This window comes from Emydura macquarii, unplaced genomic scaffold, assembly GCF_026122565.2.
Source record: "Emydura macquarii macquarii isolate MOO-44397 ecotype Brisbane River unplaced genomic scaffold, CSIRO-AGI_Emac_v2 contig_431, whole genome shotgun sequence".
NCBI lineage: Eukaryota > Metazoa > Chordata > Testudines > Chelidae > Emydura > Emydura macquarii.
Genome location: NW_027130568.1, coordinates 3,732,700 through 3,759,867, shown reverse-complemented (window position 1 = coordinate 3,759,867; position 27,168 = coordinate 3,732,700). Strand labels below are relative to the sequence as shown.

The 27,168-nt window shown below is 39.2% G+C and overlaps 1 protein-coding gene across 2 annotated transcripts in view; it reads right to left on the bottom strand.

Annotated features, from left to right (window-relative positions):
• CCDC102B (coiled-coil domain containing 102B) overlaps nucleotides 1–27,168 on the bottom strand; it is a 266,993-nt gene that overhangs the window by 207,557 nt on the left and 32,268 nt on the right. The window contains exon 4 of one of the 2 annotated variants that reach the window (XM_067537430.1): nucleotides 10,389–10,505. The exons of the other annotated variant lie outside the window; for it this stretch is intronic. Within the exon in view, the coding sequence (XP_067393531.1) occupies nucleotides 10,389–10,505 (117 nt within the window). The remainder of the gene's footprint in view (nucleotides 1–10,388; nucleotides 10,506–27,168) is intronic. 2 annotated transcript variants of the gene reach the window in all.

The window sequence follows — 27,168 nt, the reverse complement described above, 5'->3', positions numbered from 1 at the left end:
AAATGCAGTGGCCCCTGACAACTTTAAAAGTTAACCAAAAGCTATCTGAAATCTAAAAAAAGGTTAAGGTTTAGAGTTAGTATTGGACAAAGATTTTGTTTTAAAAGATTTTCGTTCGTGTTTTTGCTGAATAAATTCACCAATTCCTGTTTTCCACTTGTGAGCTACATTTGTTTTGGGACAAAGGGAAAAATCATATAACTGAGTCAATCTTCTTAAAAAAAAAAGAAAAGAAAAGTGCAGTGGGCATCTTCAGACAAATATGCCCCACTTCACTCCACTAATTCTCCCACTTCTCTGGCTGAGCCTGTCTCCCTTCACGCTGCAAGAGCATCCCCTAGGGCAGTGTTTCTCAACCTTTTTGATACCAGGGACCTGCTTACTGCCTTCCTAACCTGTTTCAAGGAGATCTCAGGGACAAGGGTTGGTCCACGGACTGATCATTGAGAAACACTGCCTTAGGGCATACCTGATTTCTGTGAGGCTTCACACAGCCACCAACAGCTGAAAAAACATCTAAGGAGGGGTGTGTGTGTGTGTGTGTGTGTGCAGATCTATCATGACCACGCCTTCTTTCTGCTACACAAAGAGGAGGGAGAAAAGCTCATCATGGGAATCATATCAAATCTACACGAGTGGATGGTGAGTTTTGCACTAGGATGATCCTTCTTGCACCAGTTAAATGGACTTTAAAGCCAAATATTTCTAACAGTGCTGCATGAGGAAGATGTACAACAAAAATGAGTATTTAGATTACGCTTTTGAACCTCCAGCGGAGGAAGTACAGAGTGATATCAGAGTGATCAGAGTGATATCAAGTACAGAGTGATATCAAACTAGACAGTGTCATAAAGGTAAGGAGAAATGTAATAAAGTACACTGGCCTTTTAAGACTAGACAGGGAGGTCTCAGAGGCCAGGTTACACCTTCCCAGGATTTCTACAACTGACAGAGATCCAGGGAACAATAGAGGCAGCTTCTGAGAGAGAGAAATTGGTCCTAGGCCAGTGTCTGTAAAATCCTATGCCTACAATTCCATTTAGGGGTTGGGACAAAGAGCTTGCTGTATGGCAGGATTCCCTTCTGGTTGGAGTTATGCTGGTAGGAAGAGGCCTAGCTGCTAGCTTCTATCAAGGACAAAGAGAATGAAATGAGGCGGTTTGGACTATGCCTGCAAACTACACAGAGGAGTTGGGAAAAGCCAACCCCAGCGGAAACATCTGTGGAAGAAGGGAAGCCAGGAAAGGGACCATCGCACTGTTTGGAGTGGCTCAGGACAGTGAATGCCTACTGGGTAGACTGTCAGAAAAGCAGGGCAGACACCCCAAACTGGTAGTATGTTCTATAATTTGATCTCACCAATCCACTAGCAAATGTGAACTCCCAAAGTACTACAACAGTCTTATAATAGAGTCACACACAATTCCCTTAGACATTCCAGTCTATCTTGACATCCAGGCAAGCTGGACTTAGTGATAAATGGTCACTTACACCAAAAATCACAACATATTCCAGTTATACCCAGACCCCAAAGCCCAGTCAATTTACATCCTAGATTGCACACTAAAGACAACCCTTATAGCCAATTCTACAGTAAACAAACTAAGGTTTATTAGCTAAGAAAAAGTAAGAGAGTTATTGAGAGGTTAAAGCAGGTAAAAATACATGTACAGGCGAGTCACAGTCTATCATTCAAAATGGTAGTAGAAATGTAACAAACTGCCAGTTTCCAAAAAGTCTCTCAGGGCTACCCAGAATAACCATGAGGATTTCCATTTTCTTGTTCAGTTATCCTGCCCTGTTAGAAGTTAAACAGCACAGAGATAAAGAATTTTTCCTTACTTATGTCCATACTTATAGCTTTTTTCATAGAAAACAAGTTGGCAGGGTCACTACCCACACAAGCTTTTTTTTTTTTTTTTGATTGGCAGAGAGAGAGAGAGAGAGGACCACATTTAGAATCTTTGATCTCTGATCATCACACTCAATGACCACTTGCCTTCAAATGCACAAGAATTAGTACTTACCTGTTAAAGTTCTTCATTTGTATTACAGAAGGCTTCTTTCTCATTTGATGGGGTTATTTCGTTACAGGGGTATTAGAGCGTAAATGTTTGCTATTACATTATATCAACATACAGATAAGTGAAAACAATGCATGCAGCATCCCATTAGTTATCATAAAGTTTAAACACCAAATACATTCTTACACATTTAAACAATCACTTTGATCGATACTAATACACAAGCGAATGAGCCTGGCTACCAGTTATGCCCATGAAATTGTTCAGTGAGGCCTGGGGCTCCGGTATGAGCTGGCACCTGGTCTTCCAGCATCACAGGGACTTTTTGGATTGTTCAATTTTATTGCAAGTTTTGTTTATCTATTCGGCTTTGCTGCCAGCCTAGGGTGGAATGAGGTGAAGTAGATTTAAAAGGCCTGCAGGGTGTGCTTGGCTCTGAGCTGAAGCATTTGTGTTTTCTTCCATCACAGACAGAAGCTTGCAGTCAAAATATGTTCCTTCTCCTTTATTTGTTATTACATGATCATCGTGTCTCTTTCTCTCTCTGTTTTTCTTTTTGACAGAATACCATCCATCACATGTAAGGCCTTTTGCATAGCATGGTTGACTAATGGTTACAAGGGATATCAGAAAATAAGGTTTTGGGTAACAGGGCTTTATTTATTTATTAGCAATCTCAGTCTTGCTTATTCTCATGAAGCATTCATTTTTAATGTCATCTGTCTTCTTATCAATAATCTACAAGCAACCCTAATGTGACCTAGAGATTTGTGACTTCAGGGGGCATGATTCCTCATTGAACCCAACAAAAAGCCGCCTTAGGCAATCTGACTCAACTACAGAACAGCTGTTTTTAACTTGAACACATCAACACTGAAAAGTAAAAATCAATAACACTCTTTGTGTTCAAAATTGCTGTACAACAATTTTGCTGGACTTAAAACAGAAAGAATGAATATACATTTTAAATATTTCTGTCACGTAATTTTGCAACTTTACACACAGTACATGAAAGTCATTTAGAGCACAATTGTCTGCAACTTGAAGGAAGTACTACACCCAGCTGAATCCTAAAGCAGCAATGGTTTGATTACAGCAACAGGCTGTTGATCATTACGTACTTATAAGAAACCATAAACAGTTGTAAAGCATCCTGCAGAAGTCAGTATATCCAGAGGGCCAAATAGTACTCCCATCCCGCAGTCAGACCCACAGGAAAGGGTGGAAAATTGAGGTCCCCTCACTGAGTTTCATTCAGATTGTTATGTTTGGTGGGGATGGGAAGAAGTGTTCCCTCCTGTGAAACATAAGCAGATTTTTTCGGGGCTCACAAAAACTGCAGATATCTGGGCTCTATTTACAGCCACAACCAGCCACAGGCTGCATTAACTTGCAGTTGATTACTCACTAGTTGCCAGGGCAATCAACATTCACTCACACAAGAATTGTGTTTGCATTGAAACTGATAAAATAGGGATTCCCAAACCTTTTGTCAATCACTTTGGGCAACATACCAGGACCCTGAGACTGCACCTAGTTTGCACAGTACTGTAACATTGTACCCCGCTGTTCTTTCAACATGTGGAATTCTAGGGATTTTCTGCTTTTTTGTTGCTGACACTTAAATTTATGGCAAAACTAACCCCTTGCAACTAGAGTCTGGAGATCAAACTAAATAAACCCTTTAAAATATAACAAAGTGTGTCTGAAGAGGATTCTATTTGACCAATAATGTCCTGTATTTTTAATATGAAAACTACTTTAGGCAAACATCATCAGGCAATGTACATATTCAAATAAGGAAATATTTTAACATAGCATGAGGGATCCTATAGGGATCATAGGACAGGTTATAATTTTGAAGGACTCAAGATATTAATTTGGGACATTAATAGTGAAACCCACATACCATGAAGCAAGAGATTTACCACAGTTATGACAATAAACTCTGAAGCTGATTTTCAAGATTAAGGAAGGGAAAAAAAACAGAGGAGTTTTCTGTTCTCTAATAAAGAACAAATATATAGAAAAATCTTTCTGGAAATATACCATTTTGTTAAGTAATAATTTAGAAGACATTAAACTATTGTGCTGATAAAGAAACTCTCCCAGCCACATTTAGTTCATAAACCAAATTGAAAGAGATACCTGCTAAGAGGTAAGAACTGTTGCTAATTTAATGTTTTTGCAGAAATATTACTAAGAAAGACTATACTATTTTGCCTTTCCAGATAAAATTTAGCATCAAAGCTGTTGCATTCCTAAGAAGGGTTGGGCATTTGACCGGTCCAAAAATAATTGGTCAATTGAGTGGTCAAACGTCAAATAAAATAAAATATTGACAAAAAATTTAAAGCACTAATTTATTAGAACAGTAACAAAAAAGAATAAGTGTTTATGATCTTCAGTAGGCTTAGCCTTAGATACTTAACTACAAAAACAAAAAAAAAGCTCCAAGTTACTTAAATGAGTTAATTTTAACTCAGAAAAATATAATAAACTATGAAATGAAGTACTAAAAATGAAAGAATTATTATTACCCTTTTTAGCAATATTAGAGAGGCATTTAAATGTGACCATTATTCAAGACTGAACAGTTACAAAAGAAAAAAAAAAAAAGAAATTAAACAGAAATAGAACGAACACAAAGCAATTATTAAAAAAAAAAAAAAGTCATTTTTAAATGCACTTATACTAGGTAAGCAGCAGGCCAACTCTTTAAGAATCTTGCTATTTATTGTCTTTTTCTTTATCAGCTTCAACAGCTTCATCTATATCTTTGTCATCATCTTCAAATTCATCCATCTCTCTTTCTTTCCCTTCATCTGATGAATAGAGTCAACTCTTCATCTGCCATTTTCTTCTCTAATCTTGATTGTGCTATACAGTCACAAGTTTCCTAGCAGTCGAGGTCTTCAGTCTGTTTTCAAATGGATGATCCCCCAAACCGATCAGTTTCATCACACATGCAGTAGTGCACAGAAGCATTAAAAGTATTTCTGCCACTGTAACTAGAGAGCAAGCAGAACTCAGCACTTTCTACCATGATGGAGCAAGCTCTTTCAATTCAACTGCTGGGATTGCACTCCACACTGGTTTCTGACTCAACAGGGTGCTTCCTGCTTTGTAATTTGCTACCTCCATCAGTATTGTTTGTTTGTTTGTATATTCTTTAAAATGTGCAACAGCCACTATATGTCAGGAATCAGGGCCTGCGGGAGAACTGTCTCCAGGTAACTTAGCAAGCACAGCTGTTAAGGGCGGTAGTAGGCTGCCTGATTCGGTTGGAAGAGCCAGAAGACTTGCAGCAGCAGTTCAGTGGCTGCTCAAATCACTCAGGCCTGTGTTTGCTTGCCTGCAGCCTTTCCCCATTCCTGACCCTTGGCTTTCACTTCTGACTTTGGCCCTGGCCCCTGACTCTGGCTCTGACCCTGGACTCCAATTACTGACTGACTTTAACCATTAGGCTCAACTGCCCACATCCCAGTTACTGACATTATGAGATCACAAGCATACGAGTGCATCATCAGAAAGGTATTGACCCTGGAAACATGAGTCTAGAAGGTTGGCAGCATAATGTGCGGAAGAGATTTTTCCATGGTATTATTTTGTTCAATATCTTTTTCTCTTCAGCATTTATAAATGGAATGCTTTCAGTATTCTCACGTGTGTGTTCTTAATGTTCAGGAACTTGTTCTTGGCATCAGAAATATAATTTTCCATATTCTGAATGAACTGAGCTATGGATTCAATCACTTCAATGAATTTTGAGTTTCACATCTAAAAGACATGTCAGTGAGGATCACTTGGGGCCAACACCCAGATACCTTTCCTTCAGCAGCAGCTGACTGAACAACCTTCTCTCATATCTGAAGGTCTTTGAGGCATTTAATAGAAGATGCTCATCAAGTGTGACAAGACTTACTCAGTGTGGATGAAACTGAGTGCTATATTAAATGATGCTAGAAAATGGCTGCTGATATTATTGTTTTTGAAAGAATTGACAATGCTTTTCAACTTTTGACGCATGTGATGAGAAAGCTGTCAGATCTTCAGCATCACTTATGAAAAGTTGCGTTGCATGAGCAGTGCATCCATAACCCAGAAGATATAGATTCTCATTTATCAATCAAGCTGAAGCAGCTTTCATACTTGCCGCATCATCAGTCACAACCAAATTAACTTTCTAGGGACCAAATTCACTGTTTACATATTTAAAGTGGTCAGCAATGTATTGAGCTGTGTGGTGATGTTCAGTTGTGCATTGGAATGAGTAAAACACTTGTGGAGCTGTACCATGAAGTTGATGACACCTTCACTGCAAATATTGCTCCATCCATCAGACTCATGAGGCGCTTGCTCAATAAGAACACCAACTCTCTGCTTGTCTGCTTTGGCATTCCGAAGCCTTCCTGCAAGCCATTTCCTACTTGGTACTTTGTAAATTGGATACATCCTAGAAAAATGTTCTAGCATATAAGATTTTTGACTATATGAAATGGAGTATTGCTGGCATTAATACCTCTAGCAAACCTATGGTCAAGTTTGTTTTTCTGGTCATGGGATATTCTATCCAAAAAGCTCTCAATACCAATTTGCTGAATATCTGAAGACTTTCCAAGCATAGGAGTTTTCAATGCCGAAATTCTAATAAGAATTTTGCTATTCTAAGATAAAGAAATGGAATTAGCTTCACTTTTATTGTTACTCATATCACTATCTTCATCAAAAGACTCAATGCTTTGTGATGATGCTGGTAAAGATGAAGTAGAAGGGGGATGCACAGAAGAAAACGAATTTTGATGCAGACTAGTTTTCCCTTTCTTTTGACAATCATTGGACACCTATCACGAGAATTCAACAAGTGTCTTTCCATTCTAGCCAGATGCATACCTATGTTAATCAGGTCTACTTGAAAATTATTTTTCAGTTATCTTACTTAGAGTATTTCACAGTTCTTTATGTGTAGTCAGTTTCACTGTTTCCGATATAGTCAGTTTCTCCCTAGATGAGAAAAACTTTATTCAGCAGAGGAGAAGAAAATCTCTTATAAAAAGATGTGTGACCCTAACAGCATCCCAGTGGAAGGGAGCAAATGGCTCCCTGATATCTGGTAATGAGTTTCAGGTGGCCTGACCAGTTTAGCATGCCCCAATGCATTATTGCCATGAATTGTATCTGAAAAGTGTAATGTAAGGTATCATTGGAAAAATAACACACTGATCATTAATATTCTTGCACGGTGTATGTATGGTAAATGCCCAAGGGACCATACAAATATGAAGGAAATGTGGGACTAAAACATGTTTACCAGGCAAGTCTGGGGAGTGGGTAAACAGATTTCTTCCAAACAGAGTACACGGGACCTCCAGCCAGGTATCATCAAAGTTGATTAGCAATCATATGGCAAATGACCATTCATTTACATCAAACAGGACAGGAACAGATCACTTTGTATTTTAGCAACACCAGTGGGGGAAGAAATCAGCATGGAAGTTTTTTCACCCCACACTCCATGTCTTCTTCCTCACAGCTTGAATGAACTTTATTTTGGAGAGTAACCATCAGAAGAATCCATTTCAAAGATTCACTGGAGTACAGAAGGAAAGGGCAAAGAACCCCATTTTATCTTTCACTTAAGATAAAAAGGAACCAAACATTTTGTCTTTGGGAGAGATACTGACCAAGGCTGTGTGGGGATGGGGAGAGGTCAGGGTCAGACATCTTGCTAGAAGGAAGCATGGTAAACATCTTACCTTGAACTAAGACTATAGTTTTATTACATCTTAGTCTCTATAAAGTGTTTTTCACTTTTCTTTGTTTGTAGCCCTTTCTAACTCCACCCTTTATAATTGAACTCACTTAAAATCCTATCTTCTTTTGTTAATAAACTTGTTTTATTTTCATCTAAACCAACCCAGTGCTATGTTTGAATTGATATGATTGTTAACGCCAGTTAAAGTGATAAGCTTTGCATTTTGTCTCGTTAGAGAAGCAAACAAACCTTATTATTCCTCTGAATGGTCCTGGAAAGGACCAGACATTGCAGAGCACATGGTTTTGTGAAAATTCAAGACTGGGAGTGTATTAGAATCACTTGGCTAGTAGCAACTATGGCTGGTGGGTACCACAGCATGGTTGGCATGTAATGAACAGGCTGCTGGAATCAGAGCCTTGAGACAGAGATGCCTGACACACAGTTCCTCAGACACAGGTTCCTCAGTTCCTCAGACACACTGCACCTCAGAATCTGACAATATGTACAGGATTTTCTTTCACTGCCCCAAAGTCAGGACACACTTTTTAAATGGTGCTCTATCATACTGAAATGTTTTACAATTAAGCAATAAAAAAACAAACCAACAATTCTTTTTTTTTTTAAATTTGTCTCAACTCCTGTCTGTGATATGGAGGAGCCTTGTTTGAATACTGTGCTTTATATGCTGAAAATAGTGACAGGGTAGAGCACAAAAACCTCTTGTCCTGTACATTAGTTCTCTTGCTCTAACAGGGCCTATGGGAAGCTGGTTTTAGTGTGCCATCTGCCTGGGAATTTTGTATACTTTTTTACTTCCCATTTATACAGGGTAACACGAAAAATGGAGCTAGATGTATTGCTGTTCTAAGAACGTATCTGAGCCATCTTAGTCTTGGAGAGATAGCATAAATGGCAGTTTCCTACCAACAAATGTTTTGTGGTCTTGGAACTAAAGCACATTTGAAGTATAAATTAAGAAGTTTTGTGCATAAAGAAAGGCAACAAAAACCCTTGTAGCATAGTGAAATAAAAGAACTCTCCCACATCCCATCATCAGAGTATCTGAGCATCCCAAGTATTTATTGATTTAACTCTGGTGATGTAGTGAAGTCTAATCTCCATTTTTTGGATGGGAACCTAAGGCCCAGAGAGTAAGTGACTTGCCCAACCTTACAAATAGTCTGTGTCAGATCTAAGAACTGAAGGCAGACTCAAGTGCCAGTCCTTTGCATTAATCCATAGATCATTGTTCACCCCTGCATTATTAATGTGCTCTCTTCAAACTTATTTTTGTATCAAGAATTTTAGGTACTCTAAACAATATGGACACAACATGAACCTATGTCAAAGATTACTCAGAGTTCTATTCTGATTGCCAGTAACAATTTTTAAAATTCAGCCAATCATAGCTAAGTTGTGCACAGCTGTTCCATGTGTGATGTTTCTGACTGGAGACAGAAACAGATTACCATCCCACCACCACCCTACAAAAAGTCAGGAATGGGTTTAGGATTATATAAATCCTTTCTCCCACCCTCAACAGAGCAATATGAGTGAGGTAATAATTTATCCACCATGCTCCCTATAAGCATGTGATATGAAGCCCCCTAAATACAGGATCTCTATTTCCAGGTAGAGAAAGCAGCTGGAGCAGGGGTACAGGAGCAGAGGGCGTGGATACCTGAGATGCTGGTTCACATCACTCGTCTCACCTCTTGTTCCCCCCGTTATTCTATGGTGGCTGTGAGAATTGAGTGAGCATTCAGAAGACCCCAGTGTCTGAAAGGACTAACAGCAGGGCAATCCCTGCTGCCAGCCTGCGTGAAATTCCAGCCATGCTACAGTCACTTCAGGCATGGTGGTGGTCTGTAGGCATAAGTGTCACTCTGTGCAGGTGACACTTGGCAGTTCTATGCAATGATTAATACATTATAGATGGCCATCTCTGGCTTACTTCTTTTTCATCTAAAAAATGTGAACAGAGTTCCAGAATCCATGACACTCTCTCCATACGAGAGGAGACAGATTCTTGCCACAATTTTATTTGACAAGTATCTTGAACATCAATTCAACATAAGAAAAAAAGGTTTATGCTGTTTGTTTCTTACTGTGAGAATGTCTTCCAAGAACATCATCAAGTCTGCCAAAAGCTATACCAAATTTATGAAACATGTCACTGGATCTGACAATATCTTGCAACACCAGACCTGGCAATAGATTGAACTTATTGAGTTTTTACTCAAAAGACATTCATTTGAGCTCAGCATTTCAAATGTTTCTTAGTCTGCTGCAATCTGATATCATTGAACAATATTGTTGTTAAATGCCAAGAAATCAGCAGTTTTTCCTCTTCCTATTTTTTCCTTCCTTGTCTGCTTCTAGAGAAATGTGTGTGTGTGTGTGTGTGTGTGTGTGGTGGGAGACATGGACCATTACAGACATTGACCATTACAGTGATTTTACCATGACTTATTAAATTGTCCAAAGATACAAAGTTACAAGATAAAAGTTAAAGTTACAAGATGAAACTTCAGAGAATCTATTATTTAATATATGCAGAGATTTATGTATGTATACAAGATAGAGATGCCTTGGAAAAACATTACCTCTGCTCTTAATTCACGGATCTTTCTATCCACATGGGTTCGGGCACCAGTTTCATCCTCTATATTTTCAAAATTCCTTTCCACTTCATTTTGATGTAGGTCATGTAGTATGTTCAACTAAAAGACAAGAGTTATTTAGCATCATCAGTAATGCACTAGGAAATGTGTTCCCGTTAAACAATCCTGAACAAAATCTCAAGAGCCTAAACTAAATACAAATAAATGTAAAATGCCTTCGTGGTACTGATGATCATTCACATGCTATTTATAGCCCTGGTCCATAGATGCTGCAACTGCATGGAGTCCCACTGAAGTCAATCAGATGCCAGGCAAGGACAGCAGTTCACCCACTACACCCTAGTACAGGACCCTAGTATGGATTCAGTGGACAATCCTTTTGTAAATCAGTTTAGATGAGGATCTCCTACAAATGCCTGTCCATACTCAGATTCCTACTTATGCCTATTATATGGAAAAAAATTAAAGGGTGAATATTATTTTTTTTTAAACCTGATTTTTAAAACCATAGTTTTGGTAGAGTACCCTTTAAGTTGTATGACTTTATCTTTTTTTAAAAAGATTTTACCTGCACCCTGTTAATGTTTGTAAAATTAAAAAAAAAAAAAACCAAAAAACAAAAAAACTCTCCCCCCACCTTTTTCAGAAGGAAGAAACGGACAACACAGAAGAAAAGTGAAAATGACTAGACAAAATACTGAAACAAATTGATTTTTTTCTCCAAAGTTTTTCATGAACTTATTTCATTTATGGTGATCTTACATGTTACTTTTAACTATAGTTGGGGAAATGTTGAGACAAGTGTGATTTTCAGATTGACCGTGTGTCACAACTGGAACCTGGGTGGTCTTCCCAAGTTGTCAGAGCAGAAGTCGGGAGCCAGGAGGCAGTCTGGATCAGGTTTCCAGGAGATCAAAGACCAAGACAGGCTAGAGGTCACACCAGGAATCAAGGCCAAGAGGCTGTCTGGGTCAGGATACCAAGAGGGCAGGGTCAGGCAGCAGGAGCAGGTATTCCAGAGCAGCGAAAACCCACAGACAACTTCCTGTTCTTGCTTGGTTTAAATAGAGGCAGGGAACCAATCAGTACCTCAAAGTCTGGCCAATCAAATCCTAGGACTGGAGTCCTCTGCCGAAGTTGAGCTTCAAGTTCTGCCAACTGTCACCAAGTCACTGGGTAGCAGGTCGAAACATATTGGTTCCTAAGAGCCCCATGGACTGGGATTTGAGAGCTGCACTCCCTAACACAGTGTCTCTCAAATTAGAGATGTAATAGCACTATTCTAATCTTTATAGCTTCTTTTATCCAGAAAAATTCCCAAAATGCATATTTTTCCAAATGATTTATAATCTTACATCTAAAAGTAGGAGTGAGTCATGAAGTCGGGATCTGAACTTTTCTGGAGTTTGAGAGTGTTTGGCTGCAGGGTTTTGGTTTGGACCCATTTCTGCGTGCAATGGAATTCTTACACCACTGAACAGGTGGTGCTTCGAGGGTGAAACAGTCATTCTAATGTAGCTCAGCAGCACCACAAAGGACGTTAGTCAGGAAGCCGAGGTACGTTAGCTCACTGAATGTACGGTATGAATATTACTTGGGCAAAATGTTATTACCATGACTGGAATGTGGTTTAGCCAGCAGAGCTAACCTCCCACTCTTGAGAAGCTAATAACCACAGCGTAACAGGCTCGCACAGGCCCCCCCTGCTGCTTAGGTCCTCTGTGCCCACAAACCACTCACAGACGTCAGCTTTGTGTTCCCGCCATTGCTCTTTATTTACAACTTGTTACCCACCACCATCTGTCCGTACACAGCATCCATGGTTGGAGCCCCCTTTCTAGGCAAGTTCACCCTCCTGCTGCAGCTTCTCCCTTTTCTGTCTATGCGGCGCCGGCGGTCCTCCTCTCCTTCACTTCCTTCCTGGGAGGTTTTATAGTGCCTGGCTAACGAGCCTGGCAACTGCTCCTCATCATCCCACTCTGTGCAGGTTTCCTGACCCTGTTCCAATTCCCCTCAATTAGGACTGCAGTGGCAGGGGTTGAATCAGCCTGGTTTCTCCCAGCACGCTGTCACACACAGGTTATCAGGACCTCATGTTTACATCTCATCTGGTAGATGCCATGTCTAGCATCACAATGCCCCTAACTTCATAATGATGAATAAACGTTGTATTGATGCAGAAAAGTCTAATCTATTGAATTGACGGTACCATTTCTTCCAACACTCATTTTCCTGGAGATATTCTATCCAAACATGGCCCAATCTAATCCTGCTTTAGTTAGTTCGAGAACTAATCAGGAATTTTCTGTCTTAATAAATTTCAGAAAATTTCAATTTTGCTTAAAATTTTAAATTCTCCATTGGGAAACATAAGCTGATTCAAACAGAGACAGAGAAACAGCTTAAAATGGAATTATGTTGTACTTCATAGAAAAATAAGGCATGGGATAAAAATGAAATTAGGTGGCCCAGGATAGAATTAATTGCATGAGGAGGTGTAATATTGGGGGGGGGGGGGGGGGGGTGTAGAAATGAGTAGTTCTGAGTCAGCTACAATACAGAGTCCCCTATGTATGGCCCCTATGTAATAAGTTATTGATACTGCATTCTAAATCATAATGTTTTTCTTTTACTTCTTCAACTGTGTGTACAGTTTGACTCAATCTGTATTGGCTGTCATAAAAAACAATTACAACAGTAATAAAAAAGTGACATTTGGCATCCCTAATTAATGACTAGTAACTTCTCCCTTCTAATAGTATATTTGCTGGTGTTATGTGATTCAGTGAGTGACTTCTATCATGCCCATAAAGACTATTACTAGAGATGGTCAAAAAAGTTTCGAATGGAATCATTTACTATTAGAAATGCTGTTTTGGCAAAGCCAAAACACTTCACAAAATCATGTTGATTTTTCTAAAATTTCCTTTTGGAGTGGGGAAAAGGGGAACAATGTTTTGACAACATTGAAAATGTGCTGTTTTGACATTTTCCGAATGGAATGTTCCAATTTTTCATTCTAAAATGGCTTGTTTTAAATGTACTTTATATTATATAATATGAAATAAAATCAAAACTGAAATTAAAAGTTCTTTTGACCCAAAATGATTTTTTTTTTCAAAATTATCTTTCCTAGAGCATTTCAGAATTTTGTGGCTTTACTCCTAAGCGAAAAAAAGACAAATAAAGTATTGAAATTCCTCCTATGAAAGCAAATTTTCATCTTATACACTTAGTGGATGGAGGTGATGGAGAGAAGGCGGGACAATGGAGGCCAACCAGCTGTAGACTGGGAAGGAGAATCCCAGGGGTTCCTACCTGTTCTAGTCCCTTTGGATTCCACTCTCACCTCAAGCACAGACACCCTCCGAAGTGTACACAGGGGTAGAGTTGCCACAATATTTCTATTGTGGAAGGTTTAGCCTCCTTTCTCCCCCTCAACCAAGTCTTCTGCTTCTACTCCATTCAGCTCTATTACTATACAATTAGCATTTGACTCGCTCTTCATCTGCTGATGGTTACAGCATTTTACTGCTCCAAAGGAATCTAACAGGCAAAATTCCCACTGGAGATTTCAGTGGAGTTACAACAGGAATGAATTACATCTGGGTATTAAGATGGTGGCGGTGGTGGGGGAAACTATCACACTACAAATCCTACAAGAAATTTAATCAAAATAGTGTTGCTGCCAGAATATATCAAATTCCTCTACACAGTATGGTTGACACTCCTGCAAATAGACTCTCTGAAGAATGGGGCGGAAAGAAAAAACAGAGCTCATGGCTAAATAAAGCTCTCAAGGATAGGTTATAGCAGCAAGTATCTAGGAAACCAATTAAAAGCTAAGTAGGATACCAGCATATATTTTTCTTGTGTGTATATATCCCATGATCATACAGCAGAAGGGCAACTCAGAGACAATAATTGAAGATTTGCCAGAAAAATAAGAATGTTTCCTTATGACTTTCCCCCATGTTTTGATAGAGACTCTTCTGGAATGTTTTGTGCTATTAATCTTTTTCTCATTGGGAATTTCTAATTTCTTATTTATATGATGAGACAGACAATTCCTTGGGACAGTAATGGGCAATCTTTATACCCATGACACCCAGTGTGTCAGGTTGCCCACTGGAAACCCAATCAATCTGAGAGAAGTCCAAGAGACCATTTTAGGCAACAGGAGCACACACTTACTAGTTAGTATTAGGGCATTAGTTCGCACTAGAGGCCTGAAAATTCTAGTGCACGCTAGGATGTTTGCAGACAGATGGGTCCATATAGATCCACTGGAATGCACTGTAAGTTCTGTATGAGCATTAATGCAGTCCCATTTTAAACACTATGTTAACATGCATTAGGGAACTTTTAGTGCATGTCAGCAGGATCCACCTGCACTAGTTAGTGTGCAAACATGCTAGTGTGCATTAGAATTTACACTCCTATTGTGTGGACTAATGCATCAAATAGACAAGTCTTATGGGAAATTATGGCATTAAGAAGTATATTACCTAGTGCCTGATCCTAGTCAAGTATGGAATGGAACTTCCGAAGTGTGAAAGGGCCTGAGTTCCCCTTAAGCTCTGTGAACCTGAGGGAAAAGTAGCTAGTGTCCTTGCTAAATCTAAATTAATCACAGCAGGTGAGACTCAGCTTAGGTTTTTTTTGTTTGTTTGTTTGTTTGGTTTGTTTTTAATATTTTGTTCTGTCTCAGAGAGGGAAAGATTAAAACTACTGTAGAAATGATTGCAAAACATAGAGAGGACTCTTTTACCTGCTTTATCCTGAAACCAAATAATTGTCTATGTACTTTTTTTTTTTTTTTAATTAATTGTTTTCTCCCCCTTCAAAAGTTGATTGTGACTAGAGTGATTCATGGGTCTGCTGTCATGTAGCATAACAATCTGATCATGCAAATGCCTTACTTACAAAAGAGTTTGAAGGGTTGGGTCTTCACTATATAACCCATTCTCAGAGATAGTTTGTTTTCCTTGTGATAAAGGCACAGCATGCTTTTGAGGGCTCCAGGGTGCCTCAAAATAGCACCCTGGAATCCCCATATTCACCACCGTGATATGATTATGGTATGTTCGGTATAAAGTATGCCTTATGAGGTATCATTTGAGGAGTCATGATGTGTTGTACAGTATTATCGTTGAATTACGTGTGTTACCATTGTATCTGAAGTTATGAAATGTTGCTGTGTGTGTGTGTGTGTGTGTGTGTGTGTGTGTGTGTGTGTGTGTTACTAAAATATGTTGTGAAGTTGGGAGATGCACAGCTAGCCTTTCGGTGGCAACAAAAGAGCAGCTAAAACTGGCTTTCATGGCCCATCAAGAAGAATCCACTCTCCCAGAGACATCTCAGAGAGGGCATTGTACACAGTGCAGACTGCCTAATCCCCACGTCACAGCAAGGATCCTTCTAGCAGCTGGACAGAAAATATAAATGAGGGTCTCTCTCCTCCCCCCTCTCAACACCTGGATGATCATTTGGAAGACAAAGACTTTGAACAGGAGAGACTGGTCCCAGGGGAAGGGGATCCAGCCTGTGTAGTAAGAACTGTAAACTGACTGTAACATCTATGAGAGTGAGAAACTGCTTGATTCAAATCTTACTTAGTCTGTAGAATTTAGACTGCAAATTTATTTTTATTTCTTATGTAACCAACTTTGATTTCTATGCCTGCTACTTATAATCACTTAAAAATCTATCTTTCTGTAGTTAATAAATCTGTTTTATATTTTATCTAAAACAGTGTGGTTTTGGTTGAAGTGCTTGGGGAATTCAGCTCAGGTTAACAAGGGTTGTTGCACGTCCACTGCCCTTTGTCTGAGTGGCAAACTAATTAATGAGCTTGCACTATCCAAGGGAGTCTTGAGCAGTGTAAGATGGCATATTTCTGGGGAGCAAAGCAGGGGCTGCAGTGATTTGCTGGTGCCTCTCTCTATACAGTTCATGAATGGCTTAGAAAGCATTCATGCAATTTAGCTGGGGGTGGGTCTCCACCTGCTGCTGGCTGAGTGATCACAGCACCTGGAAGGGTTTGCTGCTGATCACTGGTATATCATTGTGAGAGACTGCCCATGCTGTAGAGATAAGGAGGCACAAAGATCTCACAGTTCCAGGTTGCACTCTGGGGATCCATCACAATGACTTTTGCTGTTTGATCCTTGACAAGTAACACTAACATGTATAGCTGTCTGTGGGACAGTAATATTTGCCATATCAGAACAATACATGCCTTTAAAATAAGAGGGAAAAAATAATAGGTCAGAGGCATTGTAGTGTCAAAAATATTTTTTTCTGAAGAGAATGAACTTTAAACAACACCAGTACCAAGTACATAAATATATAAGCTACAAACTTGCAAACAGACCAACTTACAAAGATCACAGGCGGCGGTTTCAGAAGCTGGGGTGCCCTTGGTGGGCAGCAGAGGGAGAATACAGGTCCAGTTTCCCTGAACTGCGATAAGAGGGGGGAAGTTCGGAGAAGAAAGAGAGCCTATTCCCTTGAAATAAAACACCGACAATTTTCTAAATGGACCTAGTGAAACGTCTATCAAACAGATTGGACAAATTACACATGCAAAGTGCTGTTAGGAGAAGCAATATGCACTGCACGTGAAACTGATTAAATCAACTTTCACACTAAGTGACATTTAATGGCGGGAAGGGGTTGTTTGTTTTTTAACTCAGTTTGAAAAACACACTTAGGGAAATTTTGTCAGTTTTTGTATGAACACAAACATTTTAAACAGTAAAACAACATTCTAATGGAATATTTCCATAATTGATGGCACTGCAGAATGAAATCCTCTTTAGTATCCAAATAGGTATGGTATAGGCCAGGGGTGGCCAACCAGTGAGAGACGAAGAGCCAAAAAATAGCATTATCAATTGCTAAGAGCCACATTTTCCTTACGCTCCGCCGACAATTTTTCCAGACACATTATTCCAGACAATTATTCCGGACACAGTTTTATTTTTTCAACATAAAACTTAGGGAAAGTATCAAAATAAAGCAGTTCTTCTGCCCATTTTAGACTACAGCTCTCTGGATATGTCTACACTGCAATTAAACAAGCACAGCTGGCCCGCATTAGTTGACTTGGGCTCATAGGGCTAGGGCTATAAGGTTGTAAAATTGCTATGTAGATGTTTCGATTTGGGCCCTCCCCTCTCCCAACTGAACTCTCAGCCCATTATAGAGATCAGTTGATCCCTTCTCAGCTGAGTCTGGGAATTGAACAGGGCTGGCTGACCCCAGGCCTCTTGGCCCTCAAAGGAGAAAGCCACCCTGTTTACATGCCCATCACATGTGGGAGAGTTCCCTATAATCATCCATAAAGTAGCTTCATTATCCTTCTTCAAATCCCCTCTTAAAACTCTCCTTTGCTGTGATGGCTACGAAAAAACTTGACAACACTTAGGTCGTTGATGTGCTAATACCATTGGCTATGCTCTTGATCATTATTGTCTCACTTTTTCCTTATGCTCCCCAAGCTGTCTGTATCCACCTGTCTCTTCTCTTAATACTTAGGCCCCAAAGCTTCCAAAATATATGCACATGCACATGCTTAACAAAATAGTTTTTGTTAAATGTAAGGCAAAACAAACATATTTTATGCTCTGGTGTGCTTCTGAGTGAAGGAGTTTGGGATGATCTGAACAACTCCCCTATGGTTTTGCTACTCATGAGTAATGCAGTCATTCCCAACTCTTGCCTACAAAACTTTATAACCATGCAGTTATGTCTCTATTGCAATGAGAGCAGAATGGGAGAAGGAAGAAAGCTTTTATTAGAGGGGGAAATGGTTCCCTTTGAGATTAAAAATATTCTATCTACTTGAGGGCACTGGCTGGAGCAACAATTCTGACTCAAGTCAAAATACATTGTGATATTAATATCCAGGAGAATATCCTATCATCTTTCATTGGCGTTTTTAACCTATCTGTGGAAGGATTGTAACCACTGATAATAACAGAATGTTTCAAAACACTTTCTTTGAACATTCTGATGTTATCAGTGGTGAAATCTGCCTGCATTGATACATACTCAATTGTATGAAGTCCAAAGCAAGCAGTGCATGCTTATTAGAATGGCATAGTACATGGTCACTGAGAATGACAGTCCCTTTGTAAACCTGCAAGGTCACTATAATTAGTCTGAATACACCTAATCAGTCACCTATAACCAATTGTTCTTTAATAAAAAACTTCTTAAAGTTATGGTTGCTTGTAAGAAAACTGCCTGATCTAGTGCTGGAGCATGATACCCATTACATAACACATGATGTTATTAGTGTCATTTATATATTTTATTTGTATTGTGGTAGCACCTGGAAAAACCAGCCAAGGACCAGAACCTGATTGTGCTAGGTGCTGTACAAACACAGAACAAAAAGAAGTCATCCCTTGCTCCATACAACTTACAATCTAAGCATAAGACAAGACAACTGGTGGATATAAGGGAGCACAAGACAGATAGGGGAGCACAAGGAAACCGTGATTAAATACTGATCATCCTGACACACAGTAACCTCACCACACCATTATTTCTCTGGTGATTTCATTTGGGACAAGGCAGTTACAAAGGTTGCTAGAAATGGTCCTTGTTTACAACTAATACTTGGATCCCAGATTTAGCAGAGAAAACATGTCCAAAATAAAACCTTCTGTGGCCTGTCTTTTAGGTTCTATTGCTTTGAAGTTCCAGAATAGACATGTTTTGTTTTATCCCTTCTATCATCCAGATGAATATTTACTTTCAGCAGTAATTTAATGGTTATGTTTTCCTATTAATCATCTTTCATTTTGTATAGTGAGCAATATTATACAATCCTAAATGGGAAACAGGAAAATTAATCCCTACAGGATTTCTCAGTTCTATTATTTATCAATTTTGACAAAATTTGCCCCAAAGTTCCATTTTTACTTTTCAAACTAATCTAGTAACATTCCTAGCTTTGTGTTACAAACTTCACAGTGATGAAGCCACTGGAAAAAGTTTTCAGAATTATTTCTCAAAAGGTTATTTCTCAAAAACCTTCAGGCACACAGCGTGAGATTTTACTTTATGACTGAATTTTATCCACTTCAACAAGAATTCTTTTGAGAACAGCAGATTGGTAGTTTAGTTTACATTGTTCTGAGTTCACTATTTACACACAAGGATATTATGTCAACAGTTGAACAACTTTTTTAAAAGATCAAGTTTGTACTCAAATAACCTGTGTGATTGATTTTAAATATTTTTATAGTATGCAGATATTGGAATAAAGGTATTGAAGATTATGTGCTCTTCAGGAAAGACAGAAATAAAAGGTAAAAGTAGTGGAGTAGCATTGGATATTAGTGACAACTTAAGCTATAAAGAAATAAGAAGTGATGGAATGGATAAAACAGAATCCGTTTGGGTCAAAATCACTTTGGGGAAGAAAGGTAACAGAGGCTTCACTGGGCTAGTCATTGGGGTCTGCTACAGACCTCCAGGATATGATCTGGGTATAGATAGAGACGTCTTTAATATCTTTAATGAAATAAATACTTCAAGGAATTGTGGGAAATGGGAGACTTATTTCCCAGATATAGACTGGAGGACAAGTGCTACTAATAATCGTAGGGCCCAAATATTCCTGGATTTGATAGCCAACAGATTTCTTCATCAAATAGACAGTGAAACAACAAAAGAAGATTCCATTTTAGCTTTAGTATTAGAAATTAGTGAGGACCTAATAGCAGAATTGGCTGCAGGGGACAACATTGGTTTGAGTGTTCATGAATTAATCAAGTTAAACTAAATGAAAGGACAAACAAAAATAGGTCTGCAAACAGAGTACTTGATTTCAAGAGGGAAAACTTAAGAAAATTAAGGGAATTAGTCAGGGAAGTGAACTGGACTGAAGAACACAAGGATCTGAATGTGGAGGAGGCTTGGAATTACTTTATGTCAAAGTTGAAGAAACTACCTGAAACCTGCATCCCAAACATGGAAGATACAGTTCATTAGTATCTGGAGAAATTATTAATTAAACTGGGAAAGATGGAGATTATGAGAATTGAAAGGTGGGTAACGAACTGGTTAAAGGGGAGACTACATGCAGTTACTCAAGGATCGGTCTATTTAATCTTTTTTAACGTTTTCATTAAAGGCCTTGGTGCAAACAGTGGATGTGTGGTATTAACATTCGTGAGTGACACAAAGCTGATAGGTATTGCCAATATGGAGGAGGACCAGAATATCATACAAGAAGATTTGGGCAACTTTGAAAATTGGAGTAGAAATGTGATGAAATTTAATAGTGCAAAGTCATGCTCTTAAGAACTAACAAGAATTTTTGCTATAAGTGGCAGATGTATCAGCTGGAAGTGAAAGAGGAGGAGAAACATCTGAGCGTATTGGATGCTCACAGGATAACTATGAACTATGGGATGCAACTGTGAAAAAGGCTAATGCAATCCTAGGATGCATCAGGCAAGGTATTTCCAGCAGAGATAAGGAAGTGTTATTACCATTATACACAGCACTGGTAAGACCTCATCTGGAATACTGGGTGCAGTTGTGGTCTCTCATGTTTAAGAAAGATGAATTTGTGATGGTGTAGACAAACCCCACACTGGGCCAGAAGGGGTTAAAGGACAGTACTGGGTCCAGTATCCCCACCCCTCCAGCCCTGCAAAGCATGCTCCAACTGAAGAAAAGGTTGAAAAAGCTCAGAAGGGGAAGGCTGGGGCGGAGAATAGACCTACCCTGAAGACTCCTGGCACGAGCATCATAGAAGCCTACTTGAGGGAATAAGTCTATATGCTGATCCCAGTTAGGGTTGACGGTTTGGTTACCTTTTCTTTTTCTTTTCACCTTAACTTGGACAGGAAGTTGGAAAAGAAACACAGCAGTCGGAAGTGACTGAGGGAGGCTAACTCAGAATGCACCTTTGGAGCCAGAAACTGTTGACCTGACCATCCTCGGGCCCTGGGTCGGAGCCTGGTGCAGTGGGTGGGCCCAGACTTCCCAATGCTGCTTCTATTACAGAAGGAACCCAAATCACCTGCCCACCTCACCACACCTCTGATTAAAGGAAGACCAGGACTGCAGGACATATCCACCAAAAAGTGGCATGAGGTGTGCTAATCACTAGGCCAGCTAACCCACCAAGGACTTTATAACAGAATTCAAAATGGAACAGATGCAGAGAAGGGCTACTAGAATGATCAGAGGAATGGAGAACCTGCCTTATGAGAGGAGACATAAGGAGTTTGGCTTGTTTAGCCTAAGCAAACAAAGGCTGAGGGGAGATATGATTGCTCTCTCTAAATAAAACAGATGGATAAACACCAGGGAGGGAGAGGTGTTATTTAAGTTAAGAGCCAATACTGGCAGAAGAGCAAATGGATATAAATTGGCCATTAATAAGTTTAGGCTTTAACTTAGACAGAGGTTTCTAACCATCAGCGAAGTTCTGGAACAGCCTTCCAAGAGGAACAGTGGGGACAAAAAATCCCTAACTTTTAAGACTGAGCTTAATAAATGTATGGAGGGGATGGTATGATGAGATTGTCTACAATGGCATATGACCCACCCATGGCTGCTATTATCAAATATCTCCAATGGCCAGAGATGGGACACTAGAGTGGGAGGACTTTGAGTTACTACAGAGAATTCTTTCCCAGGTGTCCGGCTGGTGGGTTTTGTCCATGTGCTCAGGGTATAACTGATTACCATATTTGGGGTCGGGAAGGAATTTCCCCTCAGGTCAGATGATGGAGACGCTGGAGGGTTTTCTTCCTCTGTAGCATCTCACAGGCTGGTTTCAACTAAAATAATGGTGGATTCTCTAAAACTTGACATCTTTAAATCATGATTTGAGGACTTCAGTAACTGGTTATGGGTCTATTACAGGAGTTGGTGGGTGTGGTTCTGTAGTCTGCAAAGTGCAGGAGGTAAAACTAGATGATCATGATGGTCCCCTTCTGGCCTTAAAATCTCTGAGTCTATGAGATGACCAAATGTAGTGGAAACAATCCAAGAGGTAGTGTTATCAGGTGACTATGAGTCCATACTCCTAGACACTATATCTTCAATAGAACAGACAAAACCTAAGCAAGAAAGAATGTAAATGGTCAAAACCTGAAATTTAAAATTGATAGTGAGGCAGCAGTCATCACAATTAAAAAAAAAAAAAGATTATAATTGATCCCAGTACAGAGATCCCAAAAAGACAAAATAAGATTCTACTAGTAGCTAGTAACACCACACTGGCTGTTTGTGGCCAATTCCTCGGAAAACTGGAGAAAAAAGACAGAATGTTCTTCAAGAAATAATAAAGGTAATGCAAGGACTAACAACTCCCCTACTAGCGTTGCTCTCAATACAAAGACTACACTTAGTAGAGATGCTAAGCATTAATTGCAAAAAGAAAACTCATCAGGGAGATCTATCCATGTCTGTATAAGGCTAGAAAAGCTTTCAGGAAGTACAAAAAGAATTGATTCCATGAGTAACTGCCTTTGCTCTCACAGCCCCATACCATATCTGTATACACTAGCTAGGGTAAGTCAAAGATGAATTAAAGAGAAAGGAAGCTAAGGAGGTTATTTTCCAGAAAGAAGAGTCCACTGACTGATGTGCGGGGGTGGTTATAGTACTGAAGCCCAATATCAAAATACGCATTTTTGTGGACCTTATAAAACCTAATAAAAGCATGTACACAGAAAGTGATATACTTCCCGCAGTTGACCAGACAGTAGCTCAGTTATCAGAGGCCAAATGTCAATGGATCAGGTAACAGGCAGCCAGGCCTAGTGGTGAGAGTCCAAAAGCCAGAGCCAAGGGTGGAGTCAGAGGCGAGAGTTGGAACCAGATTACCAAAAGTCAGGGAAGGCAGAAGCAGGCCTGGTGCTGAGGCAGGAGGAAGACTGGAACAGGATGGGAACAAGACTGGCTGTAGGGCAGGATCTGGGCTGGAGCTGTGGAAGAGCAAAGCAGGAGCAGGGCTTGGAGAGATGAGCACAAGGCGGTAGAGAGTCCATGGGTGTGTGTGTTGAGCAGCCATTGAGCTACTGTTGCTGCTAGGTTTAAGAACCGGCTGCTGACTTCCTCAACCAATCGCGTTTGGTTTGCCTGGCATGCTTTGCCATACAGATGATGTGTTGGTATGTCGGAGAGATAAAAATGATTGTGTTGAGCAACTGCCTGCAATTTTAAGGTGCTTCCAACAAGCTGGCCTCACTTTGAATTAGAAATGTGAATTTGAAAAGAAGCAGATAAAATTTGTAGGACACATAATTAGTATACAGGGAATTCAGCTGGATTCAGACAAACTGAAGGCCTTACTTGCCTTACCTGAATCTAAAGATGTCCCTGCTGTAAGAAAATTCCTGGGCATGACAAATCACTTTGGGAAATTCTTTTCAAATGTATCTCATCTAATAAAACCTTTAAGAGAGCTCAGTGGTCACAGCATATGGATCTGGGGGAGCACACAACAAATACCACATTTAATAAAATAAAAACTACTGACGTCTCCACCTGTTTTAGTACAATATTCTGTAAACTATCCAACAACAGTATAAGCGGATACATCTTCATTTTAGTTAAGAGCAGTGTTCACCAAAAAGCAGCAAGAAGCAGACTAGGGACTTATTGCATTACTATCAAGAAGTCTGTCAGAAACCAAGAAGCATTATGCTCAGGTGAGAAAGGAAGTCACTTGAGCCAGTGAATGATCAGTGTATATCTGTTCAGCTTGAATTTTAACATAGAAAAAGACCATAAACCCTTATTGACATTGAGTTGAAAACATTAGGTGGATAACCTTCCACCTAAGAATTAAAGATTTGACTAAGGCTGATGTGATTTTCTTTCAACATTGAACACATACCAGAGAAAGCACTTATAGCAGCAGATGCTCTACCTAGAGTCCCAATTGAGCAGCCAACAATGGAAGAAGAACAGGCTGTAGAGAAAGATGTCAAAGTCTACATTGATCTTGATTTCAGATCAGATGATTTCAGGAAATTAGACATGAACAACAGAAGGATGAGACTTGCCATAAACTTGCTCCTTTGGCAGAGTTGAGTGTAGGGCTGAAAAAGCCAACTTTCAACAGGTCTACTAACATATTGACAGGTCTAGATTGACCTTCAGATCATTGGTGGTCTGCTTCTGCAAGGATGGAGCATTTTTATCCCTATGATACTTTAGAAAGAGATGCTCTCCAAAATCCGTGAGGGACACCAAGGTGTAAACAAGTGCAAGACTTGAGCACAACAATTCATATGGTGGCCTGGTCTGAATAGGCAAATTCAGACCTTTGTACGAGGATTGATAGGCATATAACAAGGGGAAAATCACCAGACCAAGGCAGCAAGCAGCAATAGATTTATTTTCCTGGAAAGGACACATATACATTATTGTCATCAATTACTTTTCCAAATATATTGACTTGGCTATATTTACACAGAACTCATCATCACAGGTCATCAGAAACTAAAGTCAATATTTGCAAGACATGGAGTTCCAGAAAACCTTATATCTGATTGTGTGCCTTAAATTTAGCTCTTTGCCCAGGACTTTGATTTTGAACATTGTACTAGTAGTCCACGTTATTGCCAGAGCAACAGTGAGATGAAGAGCACATTGCAGACTTCAGAAAGACTTCCACAAAAATCAGTGGGCACTCATGGAAGGCACTCATGGAATTTCAATAAGCACTGATTGCATCTGGACTATCTCCAGAAGAACTTCTAATGGGAAGATGACTAAAGACTCATTTACCTGTGGTACTGAAACAGATTAAACCTAAATGGCATGACTTGAAGGAATTTTGAAAGTGGGATAATGCAATAACATTCATCAGCAATAAAACTTCAGTGTTTGTCACAGAGCAAAAATGCTACCTGAACTGAAACCAGATATCTGGAACTGTTCAGAATTTGATAGAAACACCCAGACCCTATCTAGTGGAGATTCCAAAAGGACTTCTCCCGAGGAACCGGGTTCATATTCAGTATTTCCCCAACACACAGAGAGAATCTGGGACCTTCAGATACTCTGTCAGGAAGTGAGCCCCGCCACAAGGAACTCCAAGCACAGAAACACACCAGAAGTGAGAACATGGTCTGGATGACTGAACAGATCCCATCAAAGATTGATCTTTAGAATATTGTTCACACCTATTGAAAAAGCATTGATAAGGGGACATAGTCCTGCAAATAGTTTGAAGCAATTTGACGTTTATTTTGAATTGTGTGTATACACATTGGGTTGTAATTTAAGTTTTAATCTTTTATTATCAAGAAAGGGAGATCTGGTGTGGTTATACAGTTCTTGGTCCTCCACAGTTATCGGAGGACCAGGATATGTTGTTGCAGAGAGTTCAATAAAGAAAGGAATGTCACAATCATGGAATTCTCTAGTTACTGCTTAAGTCTTGGCTCTTTGTGTTTATACTCTCACCCTACATCCATGTTCAAGACATTACTTATGCACAAGCTTAAATCACATGTTTAGTGACCATTGAAGTCAATGAGACTACTCATATGTGTAATGTTAGGTATGTGCTTAAGTGCTTTCCCGACAAAGGGCCTAAGTCCTGAATAGAGACAGATGTAAGCACATATTCAAGTACTTTCCTGAATTGGAAATGTAAAGAGGAAATCTAAGTTAACTCTTTTCTCAGGGTCCACTAGTGCGTCTTGTCTTATCTATATTTGTGTTTTTTAACTGAAAGCTCTTTAGTGCGGGGAGCGTCCTTAATCATATGTCTTGAATTAAGAATAGTTTTGATAATTAACAAATAGTAATGATAATAAAGCTTTTTAATTTATCCAAAAACAACAACAAAAAACACTCAACTTTTTAAACCCCATTATTGTGGCCTATCATTTTCCCAAAGCCTTTCCACTCAGAATTTGAAATTACATTACAATAAATTATCTTGCATAATGTGCTCAGTTTGCTATATTTCTATGTGTAAATGAGATTTAAAAATAGGATTAGTATGATTTAATTTTCTAACTGCATTTTTTTTTTTTTTTTTGCCTAAAGCTGCACATAATTATTATAGTCCAAAACCAAGAATAATCTCAATGAACATTCTATATGGTTATAGTAGAATTTAAAGTGTGCTCTAACTTCAGTCAAGAAAAGAATTAGAAAGAACTAATCCTTGCGGGAGTCCTTTAAAAATGATAAAGGACTCAACTAAAATCCTTAGAACCTGGCAAGCTATCATTTACTTGAAGAATCAGCACTTCTGTACATGTGAAACCACAGAATAGTTCACTTTTCTAGAGTACACAGATAAGTGAAGTTTTCATCCAGTGGAACAAAAACAAATCTATGTATTAGCTTTCTCCTGCTCTGTACAGTCTCTGGAAAAAACCCAGGCCCACACCTTACTTTTTATGTTCCACACATTTGCAAGAAAAATTGGAACCGCTGATATTCATTCCAAACAGGACTTTTACAAACATTATCTTGCCTTTCTTATAGTTGACTGGATTATAACAGAAGAACACAACAGGGGTGCAACAGCAATAGCTTACACAAATTGTGCTGAAAAACCTAAGCAAATGGCAAAGATTGTCTTAGGCAAAGAGATTATAGCAATTATTTCTTCTAATTTAATTTTAAATCTCTTAGGGCAGCTGCTTTGGAGCAGTCTTAACCAAAAGATCTGAAGTTAAACAAGAGCTTTCATCCCTTAATTTGCCTCAGTGACATCCTAACTTTACAAGAATTTAAGATGTCTGTTCAT